Source organism: Pseudopipra pipra, chromosome 6, assembly GCF_036250125.1.
Source record: "Pseudopipra pipra isolate bDixPip1 chromosome 6, bDixPip1.hap1, whole genome shotgun sequence".
NCBI lineage: Eukaryota > Metazoa > Chordata > Aves > Passeriformes > Pipridae > Pseudopipra > Pseudopipra pipra.
The window spans coordinates 51003985-51017221 of record NC_087554.1 but is presented as its reverse complement, the minus strand read 5'-3'; the positions used below and the strand labels follow the sequence as shown (position 1 = coordinate 51017221).

At 35.2% G+C, this 13237-nt stretch overlaps 1 protein-coding gene across 3 annotated transcripts in view; it reads left to right on the top strand.

Moving 5' to 3' along the window:
• Nucleotides 1–13237, top strand: part of ATG2B (autophagy related 2B) — a 49459-nt gene that overhangs the window by 13862 nt on the left and 22360 nt on the right. For 2 of the 3 annotated variants that reach the window (XM_064659093.1, XM_064659092.1), the window contains exons 9-23: nt 561–715; nt 1437–1548; nt 1688–1949; nt 2820–2970; nt 3522–3614; nt 3792–3980; nt 5250–5523; nt 7180–7285; nt 8374–8566; nt 8710–8852; nt 9957–10114; nt 10369–10541; nt 10850–11000; nt 11850–12049; nt 12911–12991. In XM_064659093.1, the coding sequence (XP_064515163.1) occupies nt 561–715; nt 1437–1548; nt 1688–1949; nt 2820–2970; nt 3522–3614; nt 3792–3980; nt 5250–5523; nt 7180–7285; nt 8374–8566; nt 8710–8852; nt 9957–10114; nt 10369–10541; nt 10850–11000; nt 11850–12049; nt 12911–12991 (2441 nt within the window). The remainder of the gene's footprint in view (nt 1–560; nt 716–1436; nt 1549–1687; nt 1950–2819; nt 2971–3521; nt 3615–3791; nt 3981–5249; nt 5524–7179; nt 7286–8373; nt 8567–8709; nt 8853–9956; nt 10115–10368; nt 10542–10849; nt 11001–11849; nt 12050–12910; nt 12992–13237) is intronic. The other variant, XM_064659094.1, reaches the window with a different exon arrangement.

The window sequence follows — 13237 nt, the reverse complement described above, 5'->3', positions numbered from 1 at the left end:
TCAAAGTTATTGATTGTAAAGTTGAATAAAAAATTAACTGTTTTAGGTATCGGGCTAGACTTGTTTCAGTATTTCATTAAAACTCTTCGGTTTATATTAATGTGCACACAGCAAATACACATGCAGTGTAACATCTTTTCAAATGTATGGTTGAGGAAATTACATCTAGAATAGAAATTACATCTAGTAGTTGTATTTTCCTGATATTTTTATTTCAATTTTTTTGCTAATTATTTTTAATGTGAAAGTGGGAACTTTGATTTGTCAAAAGGAGACTGCATGAATTTCTATAAAATATGCTACCTTGAACATGAAAATGAGACGTTTAACTGTTTTTTTAGTGGTCATTAGGTTTTTCTCCTTTTGATTTTTATTTAAATCTCTCTCCATAGACACTATTAGTCTCAGCGTCAAGAAACCTTGGAACTTCTGTAAATAATGTATTTAGCTGCTTATTCTGTCTAGCAGTTAGATTTGTAAACTTATGAATACATTTCTGTTAAAAGTAAAGTGACTTTTTAATAAGAAAATAACTCTTTACTATCTGTGGTTCTTATTAGAAGAAGAAGTTTTCTTCTCAATGGCTGAAATGGACATGTCTCACAGCCTTTCCTCCCTTCCACCTCTTGGAGACCCTCCAACCATGGATCTAGATTTGTCTTTAACCAGTACATATACAACTACACCAGCAGGATCTCCACTGAGCACTACAGTGGTATAGTATTAACGACATTTAAAATCTTTTTAAAATTAACAGTTTTGTCTGACACCATTGCATAACTGTTGCATTCTTTACAATATCAAGAACTATTGAAAAATTCTAGAACAATGGAAAGTGTTTAGAGCTGATAATATTCCTTTTCTGCTATGGAAATTGAAATGGAATGGTTCTCATTTATTTGGCCACTAAGCTAAGAAATGTGTTTTCAAATGCCTTGAAGCTTATGTGGGATGCTTTGTGATTCATTTTCTTTTTAATAGCTGCATGTTTGCCACCTGGGTTTTCTTTCAATGTAGACTACACAGGCTGTGACAATAAAAAGTACAAAATTGTTGTATTACATTATTCCTCAAACAACATAAAAACTTAAGTTGTTGTTATCACCATCTTTGCTAAATTTGTTATATGCCTAGTGTTTTGCTTAATGAAAACCATGGAGAATAGTTGAGCATATATTCTCCCATTTCTCTGTAAAAAGCACATGGAGTGCAACTTCAGCTTTGAAAATATGTGGGTGTAGAAGATCATAGAATTAAAAAGCATACCCCAAAGTGAAGCAAATCTACATTAATAAGTTGAGCACTAATACCCCATGAAATGGCATGATGTTGATTATACATGTTGGGGTTTTGTGTTTCTTTACCTTATTATTTATGTTTGATCTAATATCTAACAACTCTTTGCAAATTTAAGGTCATATATGTTTTTGTTCTAGCTTCAACCAACTTGGGGTGATTTTCTTGATCGTAACAAACAAGAATTACAGCCTCCAAGAGGTTCTTCGCTGGCAGCCAATATGGTTCACCAGACTTCCTTAAGAAGGACATGTAAGTAACAATAGATAGATAATTCTGAAAATGAATTGTTATGCAGCAACTTGGTAAAAAGAAATTAAAATCAAAAGTAAGATGATTTTATACATGTGTTATTGCTGAAAAATTACGTGAACTTAATTTTGTATTTCAGCTATTCCATCCAGATCTGTTTCTGTGGATGAATCCAGACCTGAGCTGCTTTTTAGACTGGCAGTTGGAACTTTCTCAGTGTCTGTACTTCATATTGACCCTTTACCCCCACCTGAAAGTTCACTGAACCTTAACCCATTGACACCAATGGCTCGGGATTTCTTTGCCCGAATAGAAAAGATCGAGCCAGTTAAGTTTTCAACAGAAGATTTTCTGTCCTTCCGAGAAGTATTTGCAGAAGCTTGTTCTCATGATCACCTTAGGTATAACTTTGCTTATTAATAAATATAATTAACAAAAATATATTTTAAGTAAATTTGAATTAAGTAAGTTTATTTCCATAGGAATTGTGTCACTTAATATTTGAATTGCATTAGACTTCTTTATTAATTTCAAAATAGTCTTGAATTTTGACATCTGTTGTCCAAGACTTTTTTTTAAATTAAGAAAAAAAATATTATAAACATTAAAATCACCTAGCTTTTTAATGGATGGATTAAACTAGGTACAGTTTCTACCACAGAAGTCTAGAGTCAAGAATCATTAAGGTAATTATTACTTTAGAAACAGCTGTGTTTTACAGGACTATTTTTATTCCACTGTAGTGATTTCTGCTTGAAGGAGCTTAGGAGTTTACTTAGTGTAAAATAGTGTATTAATAGAGATAAAACATAAGTGTGAACAAAATCATAAAGTCAGTCAACAGTCCTTTTTTGCAGAAGTTTTTACCATCCCAGTACAGTGTATGAAGTAAAATATGTAAGGGTGTATATACCTTTTCTTACCTTATGCATGTAATTTAGACTTTCTGAGACATTTGACTTTTTCATTGTCTATCTAAGGATGTTAGATTTATGTGACTTGCACCTCAGGTTAGGTGTCTAAAATGTTCTTTACAAATTTTTCTATGTTGACCATTGCTGAATGTGTAACATAAGTGAGCTCCATTGTCTTCGTTGCAAAATCTGTTATAATTCGATATTTTCATATTTTTTAAGAAATTATGGTTCTTTTAATGATTTTAAAGGATTGTAGTAATCCTATTTTGCATATTTATCTCTTGACTTTGTTATTTTTATTGACTTTGATATTGTTTTATGCTACTTTTCATAATTCATAATTTTAATAATTAGGTTTATAGGTACTGGCATCAAAGTGTCTTATGAACAAAGACAAAGGACTGCCTCTCGAAGTTTTAGTACTGATTTATCCATTGGTGATATGGAGTTCCTGGAATGCCTTTTTTCTACTGACTTTCATTCCAAGCAGCCTCACTATACAGAGGTATGTAAAATATAGAGTTCCACAGCAAAGAAATTTTAATTGTATAACTGACAATGCTAGATTTTAAAATGGTTGTAATTTAAATTTTTCTTGATTTCCTTTTTTTTTTTTTTTACTATTTTAAGTATGTTATGGTTTTAAGATACACCTTCTATTTTAATTCTGAGCTCAAATAGTGAACCTGACTGCTGTCATACCTGACAGGAATAGCACCAAGCAGCCAAACTTCACTAGTTTACTTCTTTTAAATCTGCTTAATGCAGTTTGGGAATTAGAGTAAATGTTTTCTAAAAACTAACCAATGGAGTTGAGCAATGCAAAGGTTTCTTTGCATGATGATGATTCTTCCATCTCTTTTAATGGTCAGAGACATCCAATAAAGTAGCTGAGTAAGTGCATTGAGTAAGCAGTTGGGCTGGGGCTCTGTTCACTGGCTTGAATGTGGGGTTACCTACTGTCTGTTCTAGGTAAAATGTCATAGATACCTTCTCCTGTGTCAACTCTTTCCTCCTTATTTATTAAGTACTTTTAATACTTTTTTTTTTCTAAAGCTACTGACATTTCATTCTGAAGAAAGAAATGATTCTCATACTGTGCCATGCCTTCAGCTGCATTATAAGCATTCAGATAATAGAGGACCTCAGGTAAGGTGGCAGATTTAAAAGACCAAGTTTCTGTGTAATAACCTTTCTCTAATTTGGTTTATTTGAACAGAAAGCTATCTAACTTGTAAAACAGAGTCCTTAACTCTCAGTTATTATGATTCGTTTCACTATGTTGTTGTTGTTAAAGGTTTTACTGCTTTTTCTCTTTCTTTTTAGGGTAGTCAAGGGAGACTCAGTTCTGTACCACAGAAGGCAGAGTTACAAATAAAGTTAAGTCCAGTATTTTGTGAGCTGGATATTAGTATTGTAGACAGGTTGAATTCCTTACTTCAGCCACAGAAACTAACTACAGTGGAGATGATGGCGTCTCACATGTATGCTTCTTACAATAAGCACATAAGTCTGGTAAGTTAAAAGAGAGGTAGATTAATAAACTTGCTGGGTTTTTTGCAGGAGGAAGGCAGGATGGCACTAAGCCTGAGATCGCTAGTTCTGATTGATTTGTGGTGGTTGAGGGTTGTTTTTTTAATGTGAGGGGATTTTTGTTTCCTTTTGTTCTGTTCTTTTGTTTGTTGTTGTTTTTTTTTAACTTCTGACACAGAACAGTAGCCATGTGACATAGGTTCTCATTTTAGATTCAGTGATTGCATGTTTAATAACACACCTAAAGACAATGGTAGATGCTTCACAAACTGCATAAATTCTCAGCTTCTTGAAGCAAGCAGAACTGAGCCAAAAAGAGGAATCTTGACTGACTTCTCATCCCTGAACTCTCTCATCATGCTCTCCAGCAACTGATGTAAACTGTTGCTGACAATTACACTTCTATATTGAAATCTTTGTGTCTCAGTCAGCCCAGTTGCTTCTGCCTCTCTCTATCTGCTTTTGGGGTAGGTCACAGAGAGGATGGGGAGCTTATGCTTTGCATTCTAGTGACTGGGGACCAACAGAAGTTTTAGCACAATAACATTAAACTGGACTACTTTTCTTCAAGTACTTGAGGAACGATTAATACAATTAACTACACAGCAACAAATATCTTCATGGAATTTTATTGCTGCATCGATCGATTCCAAAAAAATCAGTCTTCAAACCTATTTAAAAGAACCCTTATTTAAAGAATGTGTAAGACATCAATCATTTCTATCAATATGGTTGTGTCCTGAGAGTTTGATTCTTTTCAGTTTTGGTCAGCAAAATGCTACACTCAGGGAGGCTTTGAAGGACATGTCAGTGACAGAAGCTGGATGACATGACTTGCTGAAAGGGGCAAGTCTTTCTCTCTGTTTCAAATACACAAGATAATAATTCCTGGCTTCTTAACAGTCACAATTTTTAAAAAAATATCTGAGACACAGTATTTCCTAACTGCAGCTGAGTATTGTTTGGTACTCTGTCTATAAGAGAAAAAGAAAGATGCGAAAATAGACTTTTTTTTAAAGGATTGCTAACTTCTGCAAATACTTGACTTCTAACTAAATAGAATATTAACAGCCCCAATAATAGAAAAATATTCTAAGACTAATAGCTGTTGGCCTTAATGTGTGTTTTCTGTGATACATAAATAATATTTTTCTTTTTTAGGTATTGCATCATAAAAAAGCTTTCCCCATAGTCACTTTTAATGCAGTTTTCTCTAATTTAGATTTTTTTTTCCATTTACTTTGTTTTCAGCATAAAGCATTTACTGAAGTTTTTCTGGATGATTCACATACTCCTGCAAACTGTAGAGTTTCAGTTCAAGTCACTGCCCCAGCATTAAATCTCTCTGTTCGCTTCCCAATACCTGACCTACGGTCAGATCAAGAAAGAGGACCATGGTTTAAGAAATCACTTCAGAAGGAGATTCTTCATCTTGAATTTACAGATATGGAATTTAAAACTGAATTTATAGGAGGGTCAACTCCAGAACAAGTTAAATTAGAGCTTACCTTTAAAGAGCTAACTGGTAAGAATGTTAATATTATATTAAATGTTCTTTTTATTTTCCCAGATACTGTGTAGTTGAGAAAAAGGTCCTCTCATATGGATTAACATAGGGAGTGTCTTTCCACCTGAATTTTTGAGTAGATATCTCTGCTGTAGTTTAGTGCTCTGTACTAAATACCAACATAAGTGAAAACAAAATAATAGGAGGCTAATGTATCTAAGTGTAGTGCTTGCATTCTTGGTTTTTGAGATCTGAGCTAGTATTTCTTCTATTTTCTGTTACATTGTTATACCAGTTTTTTCAATTTCATATATGTCTCGGTTCTCTATCCCAGGTAAGTTTTGTAGATTCGTAGGAGCTCTGTAAGTTAGAAGTCTAGTCTAGAAATGAAGAATCCCTGGATGAAGGGATAGAATGCACCCTCAGCAAGGTGCTGGCCACACAAAACTGGGGGGAGTGGCTGATACACCTGAAGGCTGTGCTGCCATTCAGCAGGACCTTGATAGGCTGAAAAGTTGGGTGGGGAGAAACCTAATGAGGTGCAATAAGATCAAGTGTAGGGCACTGCACTTGGAGTGGAGTAACTCCAGTATCAGTACAGGTTGAAGGCTGACCTGCTAGACAGCAGCTCTGGAAAGAAGGACCTGGGAGTATTGGTGGATGACAAGTTGACCATGAGCTGGCAAGTGTACCCTTGTGGCCAAGGAGGGGCAGTGGTGTCCTGGGGTGCATCAGGAAGAGTGTGGCTGGCAGATTGAGGGAGTTGATCCTCTCTCTCTACTCGACTCTAGTGAGGCCACATCTGAAATGCTGTGTCTGGTTCTGGCCTCCTCAGTACAAGGAAGACAAGAAGCTGCTGGAGAGGGTCCAGCAGAGAGCAATAAAGATGATGAGGGATTTGGAGCATGTCTCATATGAGGAGAGATCTCATTAATGCATATAAACCTCTCAAAGTGATGTGCTAAGAGGATGGTGCCAGACTCATTTCAGTGGTGCCCAGAGACAGGACAAGGAGTAATGGACGTAAACTGAAGTTTCACCTCAGCACAGGGAAGAACTTTATATTGAAGGTGGCAGAGCACTGGAACAGGATGCCCAGGGAGATTGTGGAGTTTCCCTCTCTGCAGATATTCAGAACCAACCTGGATGTGTTCCTGTGTAACCTGCTCTAGGTGACCCTGCTTTGGCAGAGAGGTTGGACTAGATATTCTGCAGAGGTCCTTTCCAATCCTAACGATTCTGTGATTCTGTGATTGATTCCCTAAATAACCATTGAGAAAACTTTAATAATTTCATGCCTCTAATACCTCCCAAAGTAATAAATCTGTGAAACTGATTTATATTTGCAACCTTCTCTGCTTATGTGTCGTTTCGTGTACTTATCAAGGCTGTGACAAAATGTAGTGATGCTATAAGTGTAAATGCAGATATCTGTGCATTAGAAACGTCTTGTTTTCTAACTACATTATTTTCTGCTAGCTAGAAAATAATGTGAAATAATTTTTGTTTCTAAAAGTTGATATTTTTTGGAGGAAGAGACAACCAAATTTGCCTAAGTAGCTTAGCAAATAGCATTGACAATTGCTATGTTAAACTCTAGCCTGAGGAGCAGCTAATCAGAAGTTAGCAGTTGTCATTCCTGTGTTAATTTTTAAAAAATCTCTTTCTATTCAGGTTCATTTGAAGAAGATAATGCAGAAACACCAATAAAATTTTTTCAAGTGTCTGGAGGCACAGATGGAGATGTGACATCGTCATCAGACAATTTTGACTGGCCTCGGTAAAAAAACATTTGGGTTTTTTTAATATGGGTTGTTTTGATTTTTAAGCAGCACTGTTATTTTTGTGATTTTAATGCAGAATGCCCGTGTGATAAATGCATGAAAATAATTTGCAAAGAAAGAACATGTAACTTGTGAAAAGACCTCAAGAATTTATAAAAAAACAAAAAGAAGTATAAAAAACTCCTTGAGTAAATGTCAGTGAAAGTTAGATGAATTATTAGACTCAACTTTCTCCCATTTTTTTTGTCACTTTACCTCTTCTCCTACTTCTGCATTCCAGACTGAATACCAAACAACCCCCCATCAAGTTTTGCCTAAAAATATAATAATAATATGTTAATATTGGTTATATATTTATAATATATTAATAGTAATTATATAATTATCTCATAAATTATATAATATATTAATAAGCCAGAATAACAATAAGAATAACTATATTGAGACTGAATTATTGCAGTTTGTATCACATGCAAGGCAATACAGTACATGGGACTTACTGAAGAGAAGGACCTAGCAACTGAAGCATGTAATAAGATGTTTAAAGAGGCAATTTTAGATTTGCTACAGAATTTGCTGTGTACTTTTTATGCCACAATATTTAGTGGCTTCCTGACAGCAAGTTTGTAGGGAGATTTTTTCTTTCATAATGACACAAATAAATTTTTCTGTAAGAGTGTTTACATATAATATACTGCATCACGCAGTAGAGTATTTTGAATAGCTGTTAATGATCTAGTGAAACAAGCATTATTTTGGGAGAGTGCCAGGTTTTTCTTAAAAAAAGGTCACCTAAATGGTCACCTGATGGAATTGGAAAAAACAGACAGTAACATTTTCTTTCATCTGATGGTTGTTTTTCCATGTCCCTTTGTATATGTAAGTTTGGTTTTTTTCTTAGCAGTATGGCTTTGGGTAATAAAATATGTTACTATCTAATAAAAAAAAACCCTGGTCTTTGAGCTATTTAGTCTGTGTGTATTTAGTGACAAGCCAGTAGAACTAGGGGACATGTGACAGTGCTTAAATATAAACATTATAAGCATATCTAATGGCTTATTCTGCATAACTTCTCCAATGTCAGGATTGTATTGAAAATAAACCCTCTGGCTGTGCACTCTATTCTGGAAAGGATAGCAGCTGAGGAGGAAGAAGGTGATAATAACTTTCAAGAGGAAGAAGAAGGAGGGTCTCATTCTTTGAAGGATGTCTGTGATATTAGAAGACCAGAGCCTTCTCCTTTTTCTTCTCGTAGGGTCATGTTTGAAAATGAAGAGGTACTATAAAGTTTTGTTATTGCTTTGTGCTTATGGTAGACAAAATTAATACATCCTCACTACTTGATGTACATCTTCTGGCTACCACTTTTACGTTTTGGTTTTTTTAACTTAAGAGTTTTTTTTTTTCTTTTTTCTTTCAGATGGTGATGCCAGGAGATGTAGTAGAAATGACTGAGTTTCAGGATAAAACAATTAGCAATTCTCATTATGTACTGGAACTCATGTTACCAAACATTCACTTAACATTACCGAACAAAAGCTTTTATGAAAAGCTTTACAACAGGCAAGTATGATAATTGTTTTTGCTTGGTTATCATGACCTGTACTCTTAGTTCTGTATTCACTGTTGATAAAAGCAATTGAATAAGCAGATGTAGCACTTGTATAGTTTATTTAAGAACATAAAATGCCATATAAATATTTTTTCAAGTTAACATCAGAGACAGCATTGTCTCAGGCATCTGGTCGGTGCCATGACAGCCATCTGCTAAGAAGTGTTTGGCAGATATTGTGAACAAAGGGTAAAGCTAAACAGTCATTTGCTCTCACTGAGTGCTTGGTTCAGATCTCTGTTTGCAATATTTCATTTTGCTCTAATCTTTCTGATTTCTTCTTTAAGTAGATCATTGTACTTCAAAAACTGTTGCACTCCATCTTATTGTTTCCATCTATATATCTAGAGTTTACAAGGCAGTCAGGGGAAAAAACCCTAACCCAATTTTGTAAGCATTACAAAGGTTTACAAAAGTGTAGAGAGAACAATTCCAGCTTACAGATGTGTGTTCAGCTTTTATTTTTGTTAATTTTCTGTCTGAAAGACAACAGAATACTACTAGATTGGTACTGTGCTATGTTAGATGCAAGAGAGGTGCCGACCTGTTTTAGCCTCTGATAGGTATTACTTCACTTCTAGAGTATTTTTCACTTCCAAAGTGGCAAAGCTGATCCTTTCGTTGAATATTCTGTTGGAATATTTCTACACTGAATGTCACATCTGTCTTTACCATAGCAGACACACTCACTTGAAATCAAAAGAACAAATTTTTCCCGCAACTTGGTTGAAAATTGATGTGATGAAAGTAGGATTTTCTCACCCCCTCCAACCTACTGAGCTAATATGTACCTACTTATAGAGGCTTTCGTGTCACTGTCAAATGTTAGACTTTGATATGTGTGTATAATAATTACAGAATAAAGGTTACTTTCATTATTTGTTGCTTTTACACATTAATATATTTCTTGTGCTCTTGAACTTTTTTTCTCTATCTTGTTTATGGAATCTGAAATCTGTTATATGAAGTCTGCAAAGAAAATATGCTTGACTGACTTAATATAAAGTGGGAACGTAGTCATATGTTTTGTGTAATGACAATGTATTTCTTCCTAGGATCAGCAATGATTTATTGTTGTGGGAACCCACAGCTCCATCTCCTGTAGAAACATTTGAAAACCTTTCTTATGGTGTTGGACTATCTGTGGCCAGCCAGCTCATCAACACTTTCAGTAAAGACAGCTTTAGTCAATTTAAATCTGCAGTTAATTATGGTAATACACTTAATAAATCATCTAGAACTATAGTGATTTAGAAGCATAATTGGCTGAAGTGATTAAGCTGTTAGTGGAAAGATTTTGTGAACTTAGGAGAAAACATAAACCAAGAAGACAAAATATAGATTACTGTTTATTTGAGTAAAATAAGTGTGAAATTGAATTGCATTACCAATGGAAAAACAAGTTATTGACATAATATATGTACTAGTTAGCGAATGAGTTGAGTTGTTTTCCATTTTATCTATTAGATGATGAGAGTGGATCTGAGGAAGAAACACTACAGTATTATTCCACTGTTGATCCAAACTATCGTTCACGCAGAAGGAAAAAGCTGGACTCACAGAACAAGAACTCGCAAAGCTTTTTGTCTGTTCTGCTGAATGTGACACATGGATTAGTGTCAGTATTCACAGATGTAAAGGTGAGGCCCTGAGACTGGAAAAAGTTGTTTGTTGTTTTGACCACAGGGTCCCTTCATGCTGTATGTACTTATTTGGACTGAACAAGTGTTTTTAACAGTAATTCTGTAATGTTCATACTACTATACTATAACTAGGCAATAATGCAATACAATATTTTACCAATTGTGTTTACTTTGCTTCACATGAGAATAACTAAAATAAAAGCAGGAAAACATGTATTGGTAGCAAGTTAGTTATGTTAGTTTAGACTGTCTAAATGCAGCAAACTCAGCCAACAGTAGTTTTATCCTTTCTATGCTTCCTTCAGCAGGATGATGGAAATACACTGGAAGGAAAGTACGGTGAATTTTGGCTTGAGTTCAACAGTGGTTCCCTTTTCAGCGTGACTAAATATGAAGGCTTTGAGGACAGGCACTATGTTTGTCTCCATTCTAGCAGCCTCAATTTATATCATCAAGGTAGGGTGGCATTGACAAGTCTTTGGGACTAAATTTGAAATGACATAAGCTTGCAGTTTTTTTAGGAGAAAGGCTGTATTTTTTTTTCTTTTTTTTCTTTGATAGTGTATCATTTGGCACAACAGATTTAATTCATGGCTAAACTTTCTAAAGACTACAGTAATGCAACTTTATGATAACTATATTTACTTAGTTTAGCTCAAACTTTTCCTTGGCAACTGCTGGTCTTCATTGATATTGTGATCCTCTGTCAAATTAGCTGTACAGTCTGTTCTTTACTATGAAAGTACTAGCTTCCTACATGTTATTGGTTGTTTCATTCAAAAAGTTGCAGGGTACCAGCGTCTGCTGTGTTTTTCCTGGGTAGCTAGTTGTAGTCAGCAGATGAAGAATTTTGACTGTGTAGTTTGTATGACTGATAGCCCCCATTTAGTTAAACTTCTTAAGGTTTTCCCCTCATGTTTCTGAATCAGTGGTATTTTCAGTGCAAGGCTTAATTATTGTATGTTTATGGGTTAGCGTGTCAGTGTCTCATAAAATGGAGACACATGTTCTTATTCTCCACGTAACCTGTTGGAGATCTGTCCTTTATTTCACCTCTGCCATTTTGTTGGGCAGATAAAAAACTTAAACCCTGTAGTCAGACTGAAGATTTTAGCTTGAACCCTGGTTTTAAATATTGGATCACCTGTAACCTTCCCTTCACAGTTTTTGGTCGTCAGTGTTCATGACTAACTTTGACAATTAAAATAATTTTATAAGCGTAAAGCATAAAAAGGATTTTCCTTTACTCTTCCATCAGTAACGGCTTTGAAGCCTGAGGTAACTCATTCTAAAATCTCTTTGCAGGTTTGGTAGATGGGGTTGTCCCTTCCTCTGAAGTACGACTGCCCAGCACAATACGTCCCCATTGGTTAGAACCTACTATTTGTTTTTCTGAAGAAGATGGTCTTAGCAGGACTACTTCAGATGGTGTGGGAGTGGATAGTCCAAGTATGCTGACTGTTGCAGTCAAAATCCAGTCAGATAAAGTAGAGAGCAATACTAAGGTTTGTGTTTTTACATTTGTGCTTTTATAAATTATTTGAGTTACTTCAATTAATATGGAAGCATCTAGATGTGGAGTTACAAGGGCTATAGATAAACAAACCATGACATTCATCCTCAAACTGTAATTTTCTGTTAGAATCTTATGGGTGGATTCTAAAATTTAATTATCAGTATAATTTACTAATTCTTCCAATGTTTCACTTTGCTAATCACGCTGCATTTCATTACTGAAGGCATTTCTTTGACAGTTTTTTCTGACTTTGTTCGTTTGTTTTGTTGAGTTTTAATCTGGTGCCAAAACAGACAAGAACAAATATAAAGAGTTAAAAGCTTTCTGCTCAGTTTACTGGCAGTGTCATCTAATAGGCAGCACTTGCTTACCTATTTGGAGTGACATAGCTAAGTAACAGTAGCATTCATTGGTGTGGCTAAAAGATGACCTCTTAGCTGGTGACAAACAGGTTGGAGTTATCTGGAGAAGGAACCTGCAGACCTGTGTAGTGTTGTGGGGGGCTGAACTGACTCAGATTTGAACAGCATAAGAAAGAACTACATTGAGTTGGTACTCCTGCTAATTTCTGGTGAATCCTGGATTGACTGTGCAGGTGGCCTTCCTTCCATCACCACCACAAAACTGTTATTTCTAAACTACGCTGTTGCAAAGGGTATGAGACTGTATTAGCCAGGGTTTCTGTATTGTGAAGCAGAGTTTTTTGAATGCTTAATCCTGGCCCAGTCCTTTCTTCATTTCTATACACTTGGAGATTTCGGGAACAGAGGGATGATACTATTTCATAATCTAAATGCCAAATAGTTACATATGTTTCATGTAAGCTAAGTCATGCAACTTTGTTGTGCAGGAATTTCTAGTTGCTGTTGGATTACGGGGAGCCACCCTTCAGCACAGAGTACTGCCTTCAGGTTTAAGCTGGCATGAACAGGTCAGATTGCTACAGTTTTCTCAACTGCATCTTCAGTTTTAGTCTCATTGTTTTATTGGGTTTGAGTATCAAACTAAACCTTGATATAAAATCTTGGTGTTAAGCTATGTCTTATTATCATACTCTTTTTTTGAAAGTGTTATTCTTTCTTTCTGGTCTCTTTTTGAGACCACTGATAGGCTGTAGTCTTGCTTTTAAATTATTTCTTGTGTATTCACTTGGTACAGTTCCTCTCATCATCCTAAA